Here is a 23211-nt window from a genome sequence, read left to right on the forward strand (position 1 = left end):
AACCCCAAATCTCCCTGCTCCCTTGGCACCCAGGGGACACTCAGCGAGCCACACGTGGTCACAAACCCCACGAGGTGGGAGGGAGGCTCCAGGCCTGTGAGCTGTGCTGTGCTAAGGACCAAACCCACCTTACCCAGGTCCTGGGAGGTTTTGGTGATACACAGAGTCACTGAGTGGCTCTTGTTGCCTGTGCCAGGCCAGCGCGTGCAGGTAGCTGGGGAGGGTGGGGGCTGGAGGGCACTGACTTGGCCATGCAGCCATGGATTGGGGCCTGGGCTCAGCCAGGTTTGGCGCAGGGATGGGCTGGCTGGGCGCGCCCTGTTTGTGATCATCTGGGCCAGGTCTAGGCCACGTTAGGCTGGCAGCCCTTCAAGCCCAGTGCCCCTGGCTGGTTCACGGGAGGGAGGGCAGGCGGCTGCTTCCAAGCCCAGCTGGGGGCTGCCCTGGCTGGGAGAGAGGCAGAGGGAGAAAAATGACATAGAATCATAGAATCTCAGGGTTGGAAGGGACCTCAGGAGGTATCTAGTCCCACCCCCTGCTCAAAGCAGGACCCAACCCAACTAAATCATCCCAGTCAGGGCTTTGTCAAGCCTGACCTTAAAAACCTCTAAGGAAGGAGATTCCACCACCTCCCTAGGTAACCCATTCCAGTGCTTCACCACCCTACTAGTGAATCTCAATAACAGGCACCCAGAGTGGGAGTGACTCACATGGATTTGGGGACAGAACTGGGCATGGAACCCAGGGGTCCTGCCTCCCAGCCCCTGATCTAGCCCCTAGACCCTACTCCCCTCGCAGAGCTCAACACAGAACCTAGGAGTCCTGCCTCCCAGCCTGCTCTGCTCTGCCCATCCTTCTCTCCCCTCATACTCCTGCTAATAATTGCACACGCAGCCTGCTGGGGAATGTGCCCCGGACAGGTCAGTCCCTTCAAGCCCAGCAGGCCCTGTTTCCCCTGCCCCCTGGGCCAGCTCCTCTCTCCCTGCTGGGCAAATGAGCACTGCCAGCGCTGTGTGCCTGCTGTGGATGGGGTGAGAGACCCAGGCACCTCCGATCTGCTGCTTGGGCCCAGCCCAATCTGCTCAGCTGCGGAGCTTTCCGTCCCTGATCCCCATGGGGAATTATCAGCCACAGTTAACAGCCATTTGGATAATTGCTGTGCGGCTGCCAGGCAGGTGGGCAGCGGATTGGGGGTGCAGAATTAAAATGCTCCAGCAGAGACACCTGCCCAACTGTGGGCTTGCCAGCTTCCACCATTGCTGCCCTTACAACTGGGCTGCCACTGGGACTCAGTGTGCACCCCCAGCCTGCACCTTGAGCCAGGGGGACCCCAGCCACACATGTTGTACCCCTCAGCCTGCCCCCAGAAGCATGAGGGGGTTGCAGGCCTGAGACAGCCAGGCATGGGCTTGGTCAATGCCAGTCGGAAGGGTGGGTCCGGCAGACAGGCCCAGCCTCCAGTCCCTCCCTGGGCAGAGGGCAGGATGCTGCCCTGGCTCTGCCATGCTCTGCTCCAGGTGCTGGTGAGGACAGCAGGAGAGGGTTGCACATGTCAGCCCAAGCTGTGGGCCTGGGGGAGCCGATCACTATGCTGGCCCCAGCCGTGGGGGCTGGTGGGAATGGGGTGCTGTGATGGTGCACTCTATATGATTTTATTAAAATATGCTAATGAGTGAATATAATGTAACTGGAATATGCTTCATGCAAACATTAGCACATTCCTGCTTTTTGAGCCAAGGTCATAAATAAAAATATTGAATAAGAATGGTACCAAGACTGATCCTTGAGGAATTCCACTAGTAACCTCTCGCCAGTCTAGTAATTTACCTTTCAGCACAACCTGTGGCCTTCCTCTCTCTACTGCACTTCCCTTATCTAAAAAATCAGGTATTTTCTCAAAGAAGCAGGGCCGCCCAGAGGGGGGGGCAAAGGGGGCAATTTGCCCCGGGCCCCGGGCTCTGCAGGGGCCCCCAAGAGAAGAGCGGAGGCTCCTGCCTCCGCCCCTCTCTTGGAGCCTCGGCGCATCAAGCGCCGAGTCTCCGGCCGAGCCCCTGAGCCCCGCCCCGATCCGAGTGGTGAGGGGGCGGGGCTGGGAGCTCCAACGGGGCCTGAGCCCCGCCCCGCTCAGAGCGGCGTGGGGAGGGGGCGGGGCAGCTGCCTCCGCTGGGCGTGGAGCTCACAGCCCCGCCCCCTCACCGCGCGGCTCTGAGCGGGACAGAGCTCGGTAAGGGGCCGGGGCGGGAGGGGGAGGGGGAGGTAAGAGGCTGAGGCCGGGGCGGGGCGGGGGGGAAGCGGGACCTGCCGCCGCCGCCGCCCCTGAAGCGCAGCCCGGTCTTCGGCGGCGGGGGGCCCCTTCTGTTCCGGGACCCGCCGCTGAAGTGCCCCGAAGGCCCGCGGCGGGGCCCCCCCCCCACCGAATTACCGCCGAAGACCGGGCTGCGCTTTGGCAGTAATTCGGCGGCGGGGGGCTCCCGCCGCGGGTCTTCGGGGCACTTTGGCGGTGGGTCCCGGAACGGAAGGGCCCCCCGCCGCCGAAGACCCCGGGCCCCCGGAATCCTCTGGGCGGCCCTGCAAAGAAGGAAATCAGATTAGGGTATGTGGCATGATCTACCTTTGATAAACCCATGTTGAATTACATCCCCTTCACCATGTACCTCTATCAGTTATTCTTTCCTTCACAATTGGTTCTAAAACCTTGCATGCTACTGAGGTCACACTAAAAGGTCTGTAACTGCTCAAATCACATTTCCCCCTTTTCTTAAATATAGCTGTGTCCCATTCTATATTCTGGGAGAGCATCCTGGAACCCCCATATTCCTCATTTGTATATGATCGTGGTCTTACATATAAAGCACACCTTGTAAGGTAACGGGGGAGAGGTTACGATCTGCTGAAAGTCATTTCTCTATCCATATATGTGTATCATTAATGCATATGAAGTTATGAGAATTGTGTAGTATAGTTTTCACTAAAACATGCTGTAAGTTGAGGAATCAGCCAGATATTAGCTCCCCAGAGGCAACAGCAAGGAAAGTAACCAACACCTGGGCGGGGTGTCAGCTCATCAACAACCATTGTCCAGCAAGGGAGCTACGATGCAATGACTCACCAACATAAGGCCACATCAAGGAAATTGCCCAACCTTGCCTGGAGACTCAGCAATGCTCCCTGACATGCCTGGACTTGTGTTTTCCAAACACATGGACTGAGGGTATAAAACCGAACACATGGGGCCCATGCTTGCCCTTTCTCCTTCACCCACCTATGCTGCAAGCAACAAGGACACTCTGAAGACTCCAACTGAGGGGACAAACCTGTATATTAAGGACTGCAGTATCCAGTGGGGTGAGAAAAACTGCTTAATCTAGATGTTGCCCCGTCTAATAGGATTGAGAGTTTAGACTCTGTGCTTATATTTTGTTTTATTTTGGTAACTAACTCTGACTTTTTGCTTATCACTTAAAATCTATCTTTTGTGGTCAACACATTTGTTTTACTGTTTATCTTTACCAGTGTGTTTGTATGAAGTGTGTGGCAAATCTGCTCAGGTTTTGCAAAGGCTGGTGTATGTCCACTTTCCATTGATGAAGTGATGAACCAATTAATAAATCTGCATTGCTCATCTGGAGCAGTGCAAGACGGTATATTCCTGAGGTACAGTGCTGGGAGCTGGGGTGATTTGGCTCTGGTGCCTTTCTCTGTGTGATTCAGGAGTGGCTTTGGGAGCATTCATGCAATCTAGCTAGGTGTGGGGCTCCACATACGGTTGTGCTGAATGATAACAGCACCTGGAGGGGTTTGCTGCTGGTCACTAGCAAGACATTGTGAGAGACAGTCCATGTTAGAGAGAGTTAAGGGGGCACCGTGGTCCCACAGTCCCAGGCTGCACCCTGGGGATCCTGTCACAATTTGATGTTAGCTATTCTCCAGGCATATAGTACTACTGCCAAAAAGACAGATTTATTAAAAAATCTTCGCTCATGGACTAGCAATTTTATGCTCCAGTTCTTTCAACATTCTGAGGTAAAAGTTAATCTGGTACCCCCAATTTTGAGCACATTAGACTCTTTAAGTTTTTTCCATGTGGTAATTTCCATTCCATCAGCCATACTGCCAACATGCACATGTTTCATAGTATCATTGTCACTGAAAACCAAGGCAAACTATTCATTTAGTTTTAGGGACATATCTACATTAGGTTTAACCTCCTTCCCATCCACACTGTATACTGGCCCAACCTTATCCTTCTGTGTTCTTTTTTTTGTTTATATAACTAAAAAACCCTCATTATTATTTCATGTTCGTTGAACAAGAGTTCAGCTTGACTTTTAATTTTTCTCACTTTATTCCAACATTTTCTAACCTCCACAATGTAGCTGTCTTTGCTGATCAACTCCTAATAACCTTTTTGAGGTGGTTATTCATCCACATGGGTCTGAAGCCTTTCCCTGCTTGTTTGTTCCCTTTTCTTAGTATGCACATTTCAGATCATTTTTGTATAGCTGATCTGAAAAAACTCCAAGCCTCGTCTGCATTGAAGTTCTTGAGCTTGTCAAGACACATGCTTCACTGCATCAGCTGGTCACCCCTGGAAAGAGTATTTCATGGTGCTAGTGTCAACTCACCTGGAGCTGATATTACTTAGTGCAACTAGTTTAACTGGATCCATTCAGGCTAGTTAGCCGGAGCCATGTTCATAGTACTATTATGTAACCCACACACTTTCTGGGTGTGGTGCCCTATCCCATGTAGTGGCACTGAAACCACTTACAGTAGTGATTCTCAAACTTTTGTATTGGTGACCCCTTTCACATAGCAAGCCTCTAAGTGTGACCCCTCTAATAAATTAAAAAAACACTTTAATATATTTTATACCATTATAAATCCTGGAGGTAAAGGGGGTTTGGGGTAGAGGCTGACAGCTCATGACCCCCCACATAATAACCTTATGACCCTCTGAGGGGTCTCCACCCCCAGTTTGAGAACCCCTGACTTAGAGATTAATGAGTGTGGTACAGCCTCAGCCAAGTGCCATGTCACTTTTTGTTCATGCAGTAGAGGCTCATGCATTTAGCTCCAGAGGTCCCAGGTTAAATCCCATCCACTGATGACTGGAGTCTGTCGGTGTCACAGTTAGATGCTGAGTCTGGCCAGTGAATTGGTTGTCACAGTCATGTCTATAACTTCCTGCCTACTGAGCTACACATTAATTTTAAAGAGAAAGACTGAGAACAGTCTGGTTCATTTTTCTTTTTATTAGATACAAATTCAGTTAGTGAGTGAGAGCAAAGGCTTTCTTGGTTCAAGCTGTGGTTTCAGCAGCTGATAGCACTCAGCATTCCAGCATCAGGTGGGCAGTTCTTGAGAGACCACCCAGGGCTGCTGAGGTGATGAAGAGACAAGGGAGAGAGCTAAGATCAAGGTATTAATCTGTGAAGAAAGGAGCTTCCAACCAAGGTGCAGCCTGCGTGGTGAGCTTGTGGCTAAAGTGCTCACCCCACCTTGCCTAGCCTGTGAAAGCAGCAAACTCAGCCTTATATTGCTAGTTCTGCACCTGCTTGGTTTTGTCTCTGAAGAACAAGATTACTTTTCAGATGAACCATTCTTTTGTGTAGTGAAACTCAGACAACAAAATGGGATGAATACAAAAAGCCAACATTAGCCAAAATTTAAGGGTTAGATATGTCTTGCCAAAAGGATCCCCAGGAAGACCAATTATGCCCAGGAATGATGTATACATGGAACAGTGAGACACCACAACCACAGCATCATAGGAGCCGGAAAAAACTCTGTTGTCCTATCTAATCCATCCCCAGGTGCATGGTTGTCACACTTTCAGGGTAACTGCACCTGTTTCTGTCTGCCCCCTTTATGGTACACTCCAGCAATGCTCAGTCAGGTTTCAGCTCTCCTGCAGTCACTTGCCTCTTGGCAGGGACCCTTGTCCAACTTCCCTTTCACCAGGGAATTTAGGGCTGCACAGCTTCCTACCCTACACTGTGATACTCCCAGCAAGCCAGTCTGCCTAACGGCCCGTGCTTTGCTTTCTCTCCAAGGGCTAGGAACTGTGTACTGCCAGCAGTTACACATAATCACAAAGCTCCTTCTAAACAAGCACATTTATTTTTAAGATAAAAGTATTACAGAGAAACCATCATAAAAACAACAAACAGATTTAAACACTCGAAACACACCAGAAATCACCAATTAGTCTTATGGAGCCCTAATAGGCCAAAGTCTTTCCAAACTTTCCACAAGGGCTGAGGCCCGTCTTGGGCAGAAGACAGCCCTGAGTCAGTTTAAACCCAGCTTTTTTTTATATAAAAACCTTTTTCTTTGTCTGTTGGTTTCTGGGAAACTCAGTTCAAGCCAGTATATACAACCGCCCCAGGGATGGCACCTCTTTGGAGATGTTGACAACCTGAGTGATTCACCTTAAATACCCCCACTATTTTTGCTTCTTGGAGGAGCTGTGATAATCTTCCCCTTGGAGTTGCATGCAGTTTCTGGCCCAGAGTGAAAGATACGCTTAATACAAGGAAAAGTAAAATATCTCTAGGTTTTTCCAGAAAGAAGCACCTGGGCTAAATTGGACAAACAATGAACTGTCTGAAGGCAAAAAACAAGAGAAGGACTGAATCCATCCCCTGTATCAGCCCAGTGAGGTGTGAGCTCTCCCCTCACAGGGTCTCGGTTTGCCTCCCTGAGGTTGTAAATATGACAAAGAGGGAATTTTGGTAATATGTTTATGATTCTTACGCATCCCTCATTTTCCCTCTGTGCTTTGAATTGCTATGCATGGAACATAAAGGGTTAAAAATGTGCTCCTGAGGCAGGAGGGGACATGAGACATTGTGTCACACATCTGTCTGGGGTGGTAGAGGTAGTTAAGCATTGGCTGAGACTGCCCCCTATCGATGGAGCATCTGGAAAGACAATGGGAACCACAGTGGGTGGGACGTTGCCATCTAGCAACCAACAACAAGGAGATTTCCCCCACCTTCCTACAGGTACTCAGAACAAAGGCTCCAGCTAGAGAACAAGAGGAAAGGTGGGGGGGTTAAGAGCTGGCCTTTGGAGAGACACTCACACACTTAGGACTAGGGAGCCGAGGCCTAGGGTTGACCAGGCTGAACTCTATCTTAACCTTGGCTTTTCTTTGTTAACCTAAAGACTTTCAGATTCTTTAGGCCAATAAACTAATAAATTGTTACCTTGTTTTGGAAAGACTGCCTGTGTCACTGCAAATACTCTCTGAGAGCATTGCGCCCTCCCTGAAGGGCTGTAGAACAAACCTGCCACAGGAGTCTGACTGGCTGTGTTCACTGCAGGGAGCAATGGAAAGAGACAGGGTTTACTGGGGCCTGAAGGCCCAGTTTCAGAGTCTTGGAGGCTGTGGACCTGCCTTTGTGGAACTGTGAGGGTCTTTGGGGACTGTCACACTGAAGGGATCACTCCCAAGGGACTGCTGGGGCATAGACCAAACCCTGTGGATCCGTGACAGTACTCGGAGGATAAAAACAAACGGTATACTTCTATGCATATTCTGAACCTGCTGGTCTGCCTAGGGTATTTACAAGCTTTTACCAGGCTCTGTTGCTATCACCACAATACCCCGTGACATACACTTATCGGAATCTGCCAACTCCACCTGTTCTAGTTTTAGGTTTGTCTAGATTGGGAAACAAGGTTAGTATTAGCATGGGACCTCAATTTCTTTCTTAATCTAGGCAAACATTAGACAACCTTAGGTTGAAAGGATGCTGATAACTGAGGAACACACTCTGCAAGGGCAAAGAATGAGTGGTTGGCAGCGTGTGAGCCACAATTTCTGTTTATTTAATCTGCCTGTCTGGGGTTTACACTGCATGTATCATCATGGTGTCTGAGCACCTGTCTGGACAATGGCAGTGGTCCTTGTTATCCATAATCCCTTCCAGCCAGCACAGACTCTAGGAGATGGTATCACTGGCCCCAGAAAGAGCTCTCCCCAGCCAGGGCTATCACTGGAATCCATGTATTTCCCAGGTAGATCCCTTCACTCCTTTGCATTTCTATTTATAGCTCTGCGTTCATGCTGGCTAAGCAGGAAAGAGATTAACTGAATACTCACTCTCCCAGGAAAAAACCTCCAATCACACTGTTTATCAACATGGGTCTGATTTCCCAGACAGGACTGATTCACTTTCTGGACTGTACCAGCTCCTTCCCACCTGACTAGCTGACCTGACACAGCTCACAATTCCTCCTTTGTTGGCGAGGAAAATGATCCTAAGGAAACTTCATGTGGATTCCCACTGCACTGCAGCAAGTGGGGGCTCTCTTCACCAAATGCAGCCCTAGATGCACATTCTACCCAGTGAGTTGGCCAGTTCCAACCTGACATCTCTGACCCAGGGATACTATTTTCAGGGTCAAGACGGACACATGACTAGAAGTAAAGGGTGTCATGTGACCCCTCTAAGAACTCCTCCGACCACCCTCTACCAATCAGGATCTCACACCCCCCTGAGAGGAGACTTGACCAATCTGGGGGTGTTCTGGGGTGGAGTGATCAGGCAGGAAGAGGGTCATATGACTCCTCTAAGAACGCCTCCATAGCCCCCTGCCAATCAGGATGGGTTTCAGCGACAGAGGACTTTCCCAAGAGTGGATTTGACCAATCGGGGGGAAGGGAGCTCTGGGCAAGATGACCCATACAGAAGAGGGTCATGTGACCCCTCTAAGAGCTCCCCCATCACCCTCTACACATCGAAATGCAGCATCACCCCCCAGAAGTCCCAGCACCACATGGAAGAGGCCATTTTGTTCCAAGAATGCATGTTTTAGAAATCATGGAAACAGAGGAAAAATGGAGTCCTTCACCACCTCTGTGAGAATTTAGGATTGAAAAAGTTCTAATGGAGACAGGGCCGGCTCCAGACCCCAGAGCGGCAAGCACGCGCGTGGGGCGGCCCTTTCCCGGGGGGGCGGCAGGCTGGGCCGGCGGACCTGCCGCAGTCATGCCTGCAGGAGGTCTACCGGAGCCCCGGGACGACCGGACCTGCCGCAGGCATGACTGCGGAGGGGGTGCTCGTCCCGCGGCTCCAGTGGACCTCCCGCAGGCACGCCTGCGGCAGCTCAAGCGGAGCCGCCGGACCTGCGAACCGTCCGCAGCTGCGGGAGGTCCAGCCGAGCCGCCCGACCAGCGGACCCTCCGTAGTCATGCCCGCGGGAGGTCCGCTGCTCCCGGGGCTCCAGGGCGTCTCCCACGCATGACTGCTTGGGGCGGCCGAATATGTAGAGCCGCCCCTGAACGGAGAAAGGAAAAGGGAGAAAAAAGCAGCTACTGGTGAAATGGTCGGGGTAGGCCAATAAGTTTAAACAGGTCAAAGCTTCTCAACTCTGTGACATTTAGAGGCAAACGAAAATGATTCCTCCTGCAAAGAGAGAGAGGAAGAGAGAGAGAAATGAGCGACAGCAGGTTTTACATTACTTTGCCCAACAACGCCAGCTCTGGGTTTCCCCCCTCCAAAACCTCAGCTCAAACTTTACAATACAGATAATTAGCCCCTTGCATCTCCCGGGTGCCTGGGAGATGGGGTTAGTGAAAATACAATACCCGCACAGCTGCAACATAGAAAAGTTAGACTTAGACTAAAGTCATTCTCCAAAAATGGGTATAGTGCAAGGATAATTGAAAGCAGCCTGTTTGCTGGAGCTTGCTACTCTTTCTATATAGCAAAACTGCGTCATACTCCCAGTGGACTTTGCCCAATATTGTTTTTAAAAATGAGTACCTATTGGGAATTTCTTAGCACTCAGTGCTAGTACAAGTCAAGCCATTTATTTGGGGACCTAGATATGAACACAACCGCCTAACCCGAGGCAATTTTTTTTTTTAAATCAAACTTGGCTTGTATTCATGTGTTACCTATTGCCATGGTGGCATCAGCAAGCGGGACATATGCAATGAAATTCACTGTACATAAAGTTGCCGCAAGAGTCTGAAGCTAATGCTTGTTGCTTCACTGCACTTTCGGGGGAGAGCTGATCAGTGAAACAGAACACCTGCCTTTCCAGACATAATCCATTGTCCAAAATTCCTCTTCATCCAAATGAATGCCACCTCCTCTTTCTTCTCCAGGTCCATATACATGACCCAGCTCACCACAAGACCCATCAAATGGGGAAAAAGTCTCCAGGCTCTGGCAAAGTACACAAAGGTTTTAGCTGACAGTTGAGGGACCCAAATAATCAACTCAACTTCAAACGACCATAATTTGAGCAAAGATAAAAACATGGTCCTCAAACTTTCCATCTCATTTAACTTCTCTTTGTTGCTAATGTTTCAAACCACACAGGCATGTGTTAGGTCAACAACTCAGAGCCAAACCCCCAGATTTTCCAGAGCTCTGCTTCATGTTCTGGGGAAACAGAGGCTCACAGGTAGGTTCAAGCCACCTTTCTATTGACCCAGCCAATCTCTTAAACTGTCTGGGGCCAAGTTTTAACTTTCTGTGCCAGGTAGCTACTCCCAAGATGCTGCTGGCCAAGATTGCAAGAGCACATCATGCTCCAGTCCCACCTCTCATACCTTTGCCATGCCCCCGTCCTGGTCCTTAGCCTGCCCCAGGATACCTCCTAGTACTTACAGGGGAATCTTCAGCTGCCACTTTAAAGCAACATTTAGTTCCCTTTTTGCCCTCTGAGCCAATGCAGTGGCTCAAAGGGGACATACAAGGAAGTAAGGATCTGGGCCATCCAATTTCAACATTGTGAATATTTCTTTCACATCTGTCCTGCACACATGTATTTCTAAATATTAAACACTGTTTCTGTGTGAGTTCCCAGATTTTTCTTAACAAATTTAAATGATTCCTATTAAAGTAATCAATTTTATAAAGAGACTGGTATCTTCCTTACAGGGTAGATTTACACTATGGCCCCAATCCTGAAATCTTTTGAGTAGTAATTCCTTTTAAAGCCTAAATTCTGCCCTCAGTTACAACCATGGTATTCCCATTGCATTCAATGGAAGTTTAATGTGTATCTGATACTCAGTCTCCAATCTGTGTTTTCTGCTCAGCTGCACTCTGTGCAGGACGTGACAGGAAAGGAGAAAAGTATCTGTACACCACCTTTATATTCTCCCCATCCCCTGGGCTGCCATAAAGTAGAGCAACCTTAAGGCAGCTCAGCTTACACTGGCTTGTAATAGTCACCAGATAGGAAGGATGGGGGCCAGATACTGCACATCAATAGGAGGAGTAGCCTGACTTGATATGAGAAGATCGGCAGCACTGAAATTCATGTTGTTTACTTTCCTCAAAAGGAAACCTTAGCACTTCAAAATGTCTTTTGGAAATACTCTTTAAGGAAGCACCAAAGAAACCAGGCAGCTTTTAGAAGCAAATGTAATCATGGTATTAGCATTGCCATTGTCTACTGTCACAAAATTTAGTGGTGTGATATCACTTAAGACATTTACAGTCATCTACTGCTTGGTCCACTTCCTCATGCCTCAGTTTGTTGGTATAATTCACCATCCTACATGCAAGAAAAGTGCAGGACATACATGTTAATATGCAGTGTTGTCATAGCCAAGTTGGTCCCAGGAGATTAGAAAGATAAGGTGTGTAAGGAAATTTTTTTTATTTGACTAATTTTCAAGTTGCTTCCAACTTCCCACTTCCAAGTTGGTCCAATAAAAGCGATGATCTCACCCACCTTGTCTTTTTAATAAATGTTAATAGACAGCTACTCAGAGGGCTGTATTCTCTGGCTCACCAAGTTCATTTTGCACAATGTAACTAGCACTCAGTGAACTTAAACCAGCTTCAGCTTGATGTTAGAGAATTCCTCCTATCTAAGGGAATCAGTGCAGGTATATGGCTGCCGATGGCAGTATAGCTGCCTCCCATGCCAGTGTAGCTCCTGGAGCACTGCTGTAATCTACATTGTTTTATATGTAAATTGCAGCTAGTTACACCCACGTTCAAACAAACTGTCTCTCTCTTTGGATTAATTGCTCACTCTCATTATTGTTGTGTTGTAAATCAGCCGTTCTCAACTGCGGGCCCACGGCCCACTGGACCCCAATCTCCCTGCTCTGCGGGGCAAGTCTTGAGTCCCCCCCCACATCCTGTGGAGCTCCTGAGCCCCCCAGTCCCAGCCCCATAGGGCAGAATCCTGCCCGTGGCTGAAGCCCAGAGGGCCCCCCACACACACATCTGAATCCTGGAGGGCCCTCCCTCGCTGGGTCATGTAGTTTCTATAGCACGTTGGGGGCGGGAGGCTTCAAAAGAAAAAGATTGAGACCCCTCATTGTAAACACTCTAAAACGTCCATCTGGGCACCACAAAATAGTTATTAGCCCTTCTGTGATGTGCAGCAGCCAATCTCTATCTGTAACATCAGTCAACATCTTGCCCCAGTGAGGTTAGATTTGGGATTTAAATTAATAGCTTCTCTGACGAAATATGGCATTTCATGATCACGTCAGTAGACATTGTCCAGTGCATGCCACCCCCAACACAAGACCAGCCCTCAGAGATTTATTACTACTGTGACTCACTCGCCTTTTTCTTCACAAAGCCACATACTGCAGCTCTCTCTCTGGGCTCAGGCTGTGTTCTGACAACAAAATGCCAACTGCAGCCAGAGCAAGTTTTGAGGATACCAAGGGGTGCATGGAATGCAGGACAGACCCTTCAATCCTCATTCAGGTAAATTCCTCCTGACTTCTATTCTGCTTAACTAAGGGCTGCAGACATTAGTTCATAGGACTGGGTCCCTCTGCCCTTACACTGAACAGTTCTCCTGGAAGTTTTAAACAAGTTCCAGTCAGAACCAGTTTTCCTAAGGGGTTTCCGAAGCAGGGGCGCTTCCCGCCTTTTCTAAGGGGTTTCCTGGGCAAGCGTATAAAAAGGTGCCCTGGACACAGCCTCAGGGCTGTCCATCTGAGTGGCAGCCAGGGATGGTCATGGGTCACAGATCTTACTTGCAGCATGATCTGTAAAGAGAGAAGGAGAAGAAACACCACTTACCTTTGTCACCATCCATCACGGTTCTCCTGTGCATTCAGACAGCGTGTACTGAGCAGAAAGAACACTCAGTGCAGGAGATGAAGGGACTGAGTTAAACTGCAGATGTCAAGTTCACATACTTCCATTTTCAGTGACTAATCTCTTAAGCCAGTGGAGAGGCCAGGGTACAAAAGTATTTCTGTAGATCAGCATGTGATTATTTCTATTGCGTACTGCCTCATAGTCCCAGTCACAGACCAGATTCCCATTGTGCTAGGACCTGTACAAACACAGAACAAGATGGTCCTTAACTGTCATTAATTAACACATTAACAGCACAACAAACAGACAAGAGAATAATAAAGCAAGCAAAAAAGCCCCCTTTGACCAGGTACCAGCATATAACTAATATAAGGCTACATATTTAAGGAACTTTCTCCCTGATTCAGGGTCTGATGTAACTAAGCCCCTGTTCCATACCATTGTGTAAACTGGGGACTTGTATACTTTCCATCTTGCGCAATTATACAGCAGCACACAGTTACTTAGTTTTTAGTACATTAACAGGAGGCCACTCTACAAGAAGCCTAGGGCTTGGTCAGCACAGAGAGTTTGCCTGTCTCTGTGCTGGTGTTATGCACCCCTCAGTGTCTACACCTGGCTCCATAAAATTGGCCTTTCAAAAATGCAGCATTGTGTAGGAGCACAGGTAATTGTAATAACACTTGCTCATTGCAGCTGTTAACATCAGGGCAAGGCATCCACATATAGGTCCACTACGGATGGACCAGTGATAGGAAGAGTGTTTGTGCATGTGACAAGTAACACCACAAACTATGTAATGCCACAGAACAAATTAAGATCAACAACAGAACAACATTATGTGTGGCAAAGCCATGACAAACACTGTGCAGGCATCAAGCAGCTCATAAATTAGCACATCATCACGCAAACACTGCCTCAGCTTGACTTAGATCTTGGGCAATAGCAGACCCTCAAAAAGAGGCCACAGCTTTACACCCATGGTCACTGTGGTGTTAATTGGCTGCATTTTACAAGAGCTGCATCATAGGTTGACTTTGAGTGTATTTACAAGGGGCAAGGTTTTCACCACACAGGCACAGACACACAGAGTGTTCTGCAGCAGTGTTAGCTGAGCTACAGCAATGAGAAGTGGGATCCTAGAGCCAACCCTGAACTTTATTATTCCACACAAATGAGAAATGTCTTAAAAACATGGAGCTTTCCTTTTGGGCACTATAATAGGGATCCACTCACCTTTTGAGAGCCTCTTAGTGGCTGGATATGGTACCACAGTCCTTTTCTCACCCCTGGGGAACCCTGCCAGCTGTGAGTCTTCTGTGGCTCAGGCCTCTGGCTAAGTCCCGAAGTCCAAATGAACCCCTCTGGGAAAGTCAAGAACAGTCCCATTGCCCTCACTAGGGTCTCCAGCCCCAACTCTGGGTCCTTGAAATTCTGCCCTTTGTTCAAGCTCTCCATAAGCATTTTCCCCTTCCTGGGGCTTATGCCACTGTAGATGGTAGGGGAACTGGGCCTGCCCATAACTCTGGCTTCCAAACCATGGACCCTGTGAACAGTAGCTAAGCACTGCTTTTTTTCAGTTCATTGTTGCTTCTTCCTACCGGCCACTTTCAGCTTCACTCTCACCTCAGGGTTAAAGTTCTTAGGGACTCTCTTCCTGCAAACACAGCTTAAACAAATGCTTCCAGAATCAAACTCTAGCTATCCCCTGAAGTTCTGTGGCCAGAGAACAGCACCCTTTCTTGCTCTTCCAGTTCCTGCCAGGAACTGACCTGCTAAGGCCCTGCAGCTCCTTTCAGCTGAGCCTGATGGGCTCTGATTGGCTGCTTTCCTGAGGCCTCTCTAGACAGATCCAGATTTGTGGCTCTTTTCCTGGGGCAGGGTGTAGTAGGACCACAGGGCCTCTTCTAAAAAGCCTCAAAGCCCAGGTACAGCCCGTCACAGGCACAGATCCATTGGTTTTCTTAGAACCAGATGAGCCCCTAAGATAGTTACTTAGCGTAAGTGGGAAATATGATGCAGATGTTAGAGGAAGGAGGTGGAAAGGGCGGGTGGTCCAGCAGTTATCGCACTAGCCTAGGATTTCATGTGTGACCTTGGGCAAAGCACTTAGCTCTTCTGTGCATCAGTTCTCTGCCTGTAAAATAGAAATAATAGTGCTTCCCTACCTCCCAGGAGTGTTGTGGGGATACATACATACATTACAGAGTTTTGAGGTACTCAGATACTACAGTAATGAGAACCTATGATAGATGTGAATGTATTTGTATGTTGCTTGTTTTATAGTATTAGGACACTAGGTTCATTCTGAAGATCTGCTGAGCTAAATCCAGATCAGGAGCTGTTGGTTAGTATCCGCACTAGGACTTGGCAGAAGAGGTCCAGGAATTCAAACTCTGTCTGTATCTCTCTCAGCCAGCGCCTGTGGTTGTGTAGCTAGTATAGGCAATGGCAGCAATAAAAATATCAGAGAGAGAATGACTCCGAAAGGTAGAATGAAGTTCCTGGCTAGCTTTCCATATAAAGGAGGATCCATTCTACTATCTAAAATGACAATTACTCCTATGAACTGAACTGTACAACTCCCGAAAGAAAGGCAGACAACAGTCTAATGATTAAACTGCTCTTCAGAGCCCTGTGTTTCACCTGGGCAAGGAAAGCTGTGCCGGTGACTCAGCAGTTCTCCATTGGGGAATTCACCCAGGGGAGGAGGCGCTGTATGATCTCAGGTGTTATTAGTCCAGATCTTAGCGGAACACTGGAAGACAAAAGAAACCGCTTATGGGGTCGATTGCACACTTCAAAAACTCAGCTGCTCTGAGCAGACAGCTCTGATATCTATGGGTGGGAGCTGTGTGTTTCCACCCAGGGCACCCCCCACAAAGCTATAAACTCTCAGCCACTCTATTTGCTACTGATTCCCAAGGATAAAATGATGCCTCCTAGATCTCTTACCTCACCAGCAGACACACTCCCTCATGGTGAGTCTAGGGGTTTTCAAGCAGACTCCATGTTCTCTGCTCCCTGAGTGCTCTCACCAGTCTCTCATTCCCAACTTTGAAAAGCACGGACTCTAATGCTTGGATAGAAAGCCTGGGGAAAGAGAGGCAGAGAACTGCAGCAATCAGTCCGGTTGAGAACTGCTGGTGTAGAAGACCCTACAGACCTTCCAACAATCCCACCAGGCAGAAAAAACAGCCTTTGCTTACCTGATAGGTTTAACAGCAAAAGAGCCTTCAGGAATTTATATGGGAGCAAGCCCAGGTCTGGCAACAACTCCCCCAAAGTTTGCCAAGTCCTGTGACAGGAAATGGAAACCAGGCATGGGAGATCAGACTCTGTAAAATGGGACATGCAAACAACCCTGATGTGTTTTTGGTTACTCTTAAAGGAGCAGCAGTGAGACCTCATAGGGACAGAACAATGTGGGCCCTTCGACTGACACCCTATTTAACCGGGGAAGCACATATATGGCTCTTAGTGATTAGCGGGCAAGAGATTATGACATAATTAAGGCAGCCATGCTGGATGAGGTGGGGCCTCTCCACAGAAAAGTACTGCCAGAAATGGAGAGTTGAAAAATGGATTGAGGGATTAGGCCTCTGTGCATTTGGACAGAAATTAAAAGATTGCGCCACTCATTGGTAAAGCCAGATAGTGAAACTGGGGGAGATCATGGACTGCATGATTCTGGAAGTTTCTTCAGAGTCTCCCTGAGCATACCCAAGTATGGGTTACGTGGCGTCAGCCAGTTAATCTGGACCCCGCAGTTAAAGTTACAAAGGAATTGCAGAGGCGGACATTCCCAGAGTAAGTCAGTGGTTTAAGGGACTAGATTTGAGAAGGACCAGAGTGCCTCCAGCTGGGAAGGGCAGCAAGAAGCAGAGGAAGGCGCCTCAAGGAACTGTAGTGGGAGCTTGACCTACAGTGTGCTTCCGACATGGACGTGAAGGACAGCTAAAAAAAGACTGTTCTAAAATGGGCTGTGGGTTTGCACAGTTTTGTGGCTGGGACAAGACTCCCAGGCAGGGAAGAAAAAAGAAAGTAGCTACCATATTGGTCTGGGTAGGGAGGAGCCACCAAAGGGACTAATGGACACAGTTTCATCCTGTTTGCTAATCAGGCAGGAGTTAGTGAAACCCCACTGGATACTTCCCAGAGGTAGGATCAAAACTGAATATGTACATGGGGACAATACATTCTGCCCAATGGTAGAGGCGACTCTGGAAATCAAGGGGAAGTTTAGGCAGAAACATGTAGGGGTAGTGGATGGATTGCCCCACTGCCTTCTCCTGGGCATGGACTGGGATCCCTTTCTAACAGAGACACCAAGGCATGTATGGAGGCCCAGGAGGGTGGAAGTAAAACCTGCAGGGCCAGGTAAAGAGGAAATATATGTAAAGGGGCTGGAGGAAACTAGACATGAAAGTACAAGCCACAGAGAAGGTGAGGATGGAGAAGTCCCCTGAGAGACAAGAGGGAGGAGAAAGAAAACAAAGGTCAAGAGTAAAGGTGACTTAAGATCATCCATTGGGGTCAAACAGTCATCAGAGTCCTTACCACCAGGATCTCGGGAGCAGGCATCCCTAGAACACTTTGGAGGGACTCAGAGCTGTCTGTGTTCATGGAAGAGGCCGGGGCACAGCATACCACCCCATCACATAGAGGTACCTAAAATGGGCCTGCACATAGGCCAACAGCATGAGCAGAATATACACTTGTGTCTGCAGAGCCAGCAATCACATAGCTAGGTACCCATCCATGGGAACAAATTCAAGTTTTGTGGACAAAACTTAGGCACCCATCTTGAAAACCTGACTCTCTGTGGCCACTACATAAGATCAGCCAGTCCAATGGTCCATCTAGTCCAGTATACTCTCAATGCCAGCTTCTTCAGAAGAAATGAACAGAACAGGGCAACCATGAAGTGATCCAATCCCTGTTGTCCAGTCTCAGCTTCTGGCAGTCAGAGGCCTAGGGACACTCAGAGCGTGGGGTTGCATCTCTGATCATCTTGCCTAATAGCCATTGATGGACCTGTCCTCCATGAACTTATCTAATTCTTTTTTTAACCCAGTTATACTTTTGGCCTTCACAACATCCCTTGGCAATGAGTTCCACAGGTTGACCATGTGTTGTATGAAGTCTTACTTCCTTATGTTTATTTGATACCTGCTGCCCATCCGTGAACAAAGTTTAGATCCTGGTTTCCTAGGAAAACTCAGAGACATTATAAAACCATGAAGTCTGTAATTTGAGCACCTTGTTGGCACAGAATAAAGAAACACAACAATAATAGAAACTAATAAGGTTGTGAGATTGATGGGAAATGTACATTAATGGGCTACCAGAGCTGAAGTCAACTGATGAAACTCAGGAATCACTCAGTGTTAACTGGTGAGGGTCACAGAGTGGGTGCCGAGGGGTCTGGTATGTACATTCTAGTTCACTGAAAGATTGCCATATGAGTCTCAAAGAAAAGCCCATGTCACCAAGATCATTGTGAAATGTACATATGCTGTGTAAAGAATCATGTCTATGCATTGAAAATTACATTCTTATGATCTGTGTCTAGGGACTAGTCACCAGGAAAGATGAAAAAATGGTTTTCTTTCAGGCAAGAAATGTTTATCCATCTGTTTGTTTACATGTAAATTAAGCATGTAGGGTTCACATTCAGTTCAGAAGGCGTGTGAGAACTTCAAAGAAAGAAAAGGAACAGAAAGTAGACAGGGGGTGGGGACCCAAATTTGGGGTAGATGAACAGTGAGTTTGCTTCATGAAACAGGAGGTTAACCTGTTGGTTAAGTTTAGTCTCTAGGAGCATGTTATGATTTCATTTTACACGTCACCATTTTTGGCTTGCATTCTTACTCACTATCACTGGAATCTCTGTTCTTTGATCATCTCTGTTCTTGTTGTCAGTATAAATATATCTAAGTGCTGTGTGTTTTGCAGTATAGAGTCTAAGTAATAAAGTAGAAAATCTAAGTAATAAACTGGTGTGTACTGCTGCATTGGGAACAGCAGGCCTGGTAATTCTGTGGGTGTTCAGTGGTTAAAGGTCTGGACACTATACAGAACGGTCAGAAGACTCGGGGGTTGGTGTGTGCCTATCACTAACCTGTACAAAGAGACTGGGGTCTGAGGAGGCCTGGATGGCAGTGTTTGTTTGGCCAGAGCCTGGTAGTTTCAGGGAATTGACCCACAGCACCACAGACAAGACTGCCTCGCTCTAAGGGCACGTGATGATAAGGTGCCTCGTAACCCTGGGAACTCCTGGAGCGTGACGGTGTCACACAACTCTATTGGAATACTCTTTGATTCTCTCTCTTCCTTCTAATTACCGGCAAGGGTTGCCCTCAGTAAGTTGTAGTTCTTTTCGGAATAGCATCCAGCTGCTTATCCTTGGCAAAGGCATCGTTTGTCCTAGGGTTCGGCTGACCTGCTGCAGGAGAACAGGAAACAACTCTGGGAGCAGCTCCTGCACAGCTTTACTCGACTGCAGTGCTGACACCACCTGTAGCGGGCCGGTGTGGCTCCCCTCCTCCCCGGAGAGGGTTGAGCCCTGGACACAGGAAGGGGCGGGGCTACAGCATGGTGAGCCCGCCCCTCAGAGGGTCAGGCGGCGACCCGGAAGAATAAAAGCCGGGCCTCCCAGCTCAGTCAGCTCTCAGCCACCGGGGAGAGCAGACCTGCCTGAGGGAGCTCCTACCGGAGGAACCACTGGAGCCCCGAGCGACTGCCTGGACTGGACGGAGAGCACCCTACCTCGCTCCTGGGAAGACCAGCCGGAACTCCCCCGCGCCACCTACGACGAGGAGCCCGGGGGAACGCCCCTGCTGCCATGCTGTTACCCCGAGGAGCCCCCGGGGCAGGATTGGCTGGACTTCCCTAAGGACCTACCAGACCTACCCCCCAGCCCGGGTTGGGACGAGCCCATGCAGTGGGACTTCCCGGGGCGAGTAGGACAAGAGGGGGATAGTGGAAGTGGCCCGGGGGCAGCTGACCTCAGTCAGGCTGCTGACCAGACTGAACCCATGTCAGTGTGTTGCGGTCAGGATCCCCACTGACCGGCAGCGGTGAGGACCGCTGCCTAGGGCCCCGGGACGGGACACAGTGGAGTGGGTGGGCCTGTGTCCCCCCCTGCCACCCCACTCACGGGTGGCAGTCGTCCCCCTCTACCTACTGGCTCAGCCTGCCGCAAAAGGCCTGAGCCCCTGTACTGTTTGCTACTGGCTCAGCCTGCCGCAAGAGGCCTGAGCCCCTGTACTGTTTGCTACTGGCTCAGCCTGCCACAAGAGGCCTGAGCCCCTGTACTGTTTGTTACTGGCTCAGCCTGCCACAAGAGGCCTGAGCCCCTGTACTGTTTGTTACTGGCTCAGCCTGCCACAAGAGGCCTGAGCCCCTGTACTGCTTGCTACTGGCTCAGCCTGCCACAAGAGGCCTGAGCCCCTGTACTGCTTGCTACTGGCTCAGCCTGCCACAAGAGGCCTGAGCCCCTGTACTGTTTGTTACTGGCTCAGCCTGCCACAAGAGGCCTGAGCCCCTGTACTGTTGTTACTGGCTCAGCCTGCTACCAAAGGCCTGAGCCCCTGTACTGTTTGTTACTGGCTCAGCCTGCTACCAAAGGCCTGAGACCTATCTAGACTGTTTGTCGCCCAGCCCCTGCACCAGGGGGCCTGGGCCTGTCCTAGCCTTAAAGAGACAGGACAGAACCCCCGTGAGACAAGCAGGCCGGTCTGGCTCCCCTCCTCCCCTCAGAGGGTTGAGCCCCGGACCCGCCTGTTACACCACCTCAAAGATGGCACATGTTTTGAAAGGAGAGCATGGTAAAAAAGGAGATCTCTTCCCAACACCATCACACCCTCTCTCCCCTTCTGATATCTGCTGTACTGTACTAAATCTCATTTCTGCCAGTAACTTGAATGACTGCAAGCAACTCGCTTAACTCGTGGCTCAGTTTCCCACATCTGTAAAAATGTGTATGACCTACCAAGGCATGTTGTGAGTCCTAAGGAATATTTGCAAAGCACTGTGAGAAACCTGGTTCAAAGACTTTCTAATTGTCAGATGTTATTAAGTAAATCAGCCACGTACTCTAAACCTGCCGTATTTGTTCCACAGACAGCAGAGCTGGATTCAGGGAAACAGTACATCAGAGGAGAAGTGCCCACACAGCAATCTTCTACCACACTTCTAGCTTTCCATCAGCAGGATTGTCACAGGGCAGAGGAAGCCTGAAAGGCGTGTCTGTCATCTAACTTACTGAGACAGGTTCAGCAGCTGCCAAATGCCTGTCAATTTCTGTCTCTGAGGTGATGCTGCCTTCTTGGCTTGTTGGAGTCTTTATTTTGTCCATTAGGACCTGTAGGACTTGAGTGGCAAGCAAGGGGTCTCTCCCCAGAGATCTCCACAGCTCAGTGGTGTCACTGCAGTTTAACAGAAGTTACATGTGACCCCTGGACTCTTTTGTGGCTCAGACTGAATACGTCCTATTTAAGTAAAGACCAAATGTTCTCCTTGCCTATGATGAGAAAGTTAGGAGTACTGTCCTCCTCTAACGCTCCTCGTGTATAAATATTGAGTTTCCAGTTACAGAACTAGGTTAAGTGACCTAGTCTTACTGCAGCCTAACCATTAATACTAGACTTCAGAACGACAGGACACAGAGTGCCAACCTCAGTTCCTGTTTTCCCACTTCCCAGTAAATATGGAATCATGAGCAAGTGGCTCCCAAAGATCCAGGGTTTGAAAGGCAAGTTGATGAAAGAAAAGCCACATTCCCACTAACTAGACATACAACTATGAGAACGAATATTCATGACCATCCTAGGTCCCCTTTGCAAAGGGTGTCCCTACCCTCTGTTTGCCAGAAGCTGGGACTGGGCAACAGGGGATGGATCATTTGACAGTTACCTGTTCTGTTCATTCTCTCTGGGACATGTGACACTGGCCACTGTCAGAAGACAGAATACTGGGCTAGATCGACCTTTGGTCTGACCCACTATGGCCGTTCTTATAGTCTTAATTCCAGCACTGATAACTCAGTTAGGGATCTTTAAATGAAATAATGGATCTACTTCCAGTCCAGTTTTAAGTCCCAAGGACAGCAACTCTATTCTAGCAGCCACACCCTCACTGATACCAAGCGGCGGCCTGATGATAATATTGGGCCTATTCTTTGTAATCAGCCAGGGATTTGGACTTGAAGCTGTCATGCTACCAGGAAACCAACAGCCACTGCTAATTTCCACAGTGAGGTCAATTCAGGTGTCTAGGGAGGTAGATGTTTCCAACAGTACACTCCAGTTATACCAGTAAAGATAGGTCTTTAGGATGTCAAAGCAGCTATTAATTAACGGAAACAGAATGACACTTAATTTCTCTCTGTACCCCACCTTAACATGTTCTTGGACCTTCGTGCAGAAAGACCCAGGTTATTAACCTTTAGGAATTATCCCCAACTGTCTTCTGCTTAAATGAAGTCCTGCAGGTCCCAGTGAAGCTGTGGGATCCATGTTTTACCAAGATGAATGCAATAGGTAGCGGTATATACCTGTCCATGGGCAGATGTTTGCTGAGGAGGCTGGAGATCACTGCCTCTAGGTGATGGTGAGCTAGAATGGACACTGCCTCCAGCAGGGACTGCCTCAAGCTGCCCTCCAGGATAGTAGGCATGTGGCTATATATTATATCCAGGATATCTGGCACCTGGAAGGAACAAAACCAGAAAGAAATGTCCCTTTTTCTTTCTCTCCATTCATTCTACAGAATCAAAACCTTTATTTAGCCATTTGCTGCTTTTTTAGCAATTCCTCACTTCAAGAAACAAATGTTCAAATATGTCTGCGTAAATTTATCCCACAAAAATGCCCCCCACTTGGCTGTAAAAATTAACACTGACACACATATATAACCAGGTAAATTAATGTGGCGGTGACCAACTATGCATTAAATAAATCACTTTGCATGCACAAAAGAAGGCTTTGCTTGCCCAGATTTTGCAGGTGTGATTTATTTAAGCAGCCAAATCTGACAGTTTGCCTCAAAGAATACAGAGTTCATAAACAACCACAAGTACAAAATATGCAAGTGCTTTAAATACAGTGTGCAAGTGCCTAGCCCTTCACATCTTCAAAACTCTGTGCAAACATGGCAG

At 48.6% G+C, this 23211-nt stretch overlaps 1 protein-coding gene across 6 annotated transcripts; it reads right to left on the minus strand.

Annotated features, from left to right (window-relative positions):
* Positions 1-9239: 9239 nt before the first annotated feature.
* On the minus strand, positions 9240-16717 carry LOC123357206 (collagenase 3-like). Of its 6 annotated transcripts, XR_006575519.1 has the most exons (6): positions 16259-16717; positions 16005-16142; positions 15696-15807; positions 13029-13287; positions 9914-10187; positions 9240-9419 (listed from the first exon to the last, which is right to left on the minus strand). XR_006575519.1 is itself a non-coding variant. In XM_045000550.1 (3 exons), exons 1-3 carry the CDS (start codon positions 14568-14570, stop codon positions 9394-9396), a joined length of 444 nt encoding a protein of 147 aa, XP_044856485.1. In that variant the 5' UTR covers positions 14571-14798; the 3' UTR covers positions 9240-9393. The 6 variants fall into 6 exon arrangements, 1 of the variants encoding a protein (XP_044856485.1); XR_006575518.1 differs by lacking the exon at positions 9240-9419 and having other exon boundaries at positions 9464-10187; positions 16259-16708; XR_006575521.1 differs by lacking the exons at positions 9240-9419; positions 13029-13287 and having other exon boundaries at positions 9456-10187; positions 16259-16716.
* Between the last annotated feature and the right edge of the window lie 6494 nt (positions 16718-23211).

Source organism: Mauremys mutica, unplaced genomic scaffold, assembly GCF_020497125.1.
Source record: "Mauremys mutica isolate MM-2020 ecotype Southern unplaced genomic scaffold, ASM2049712v1 000383F_np12_subseq_1:169594_obj, whole genome shotgun sequence".
Lineage (NCBI taxonomy): Eukaryota > Metazoa > Chordata > Testudines > Geoemydidae > Mauremys > Mauremys mutica.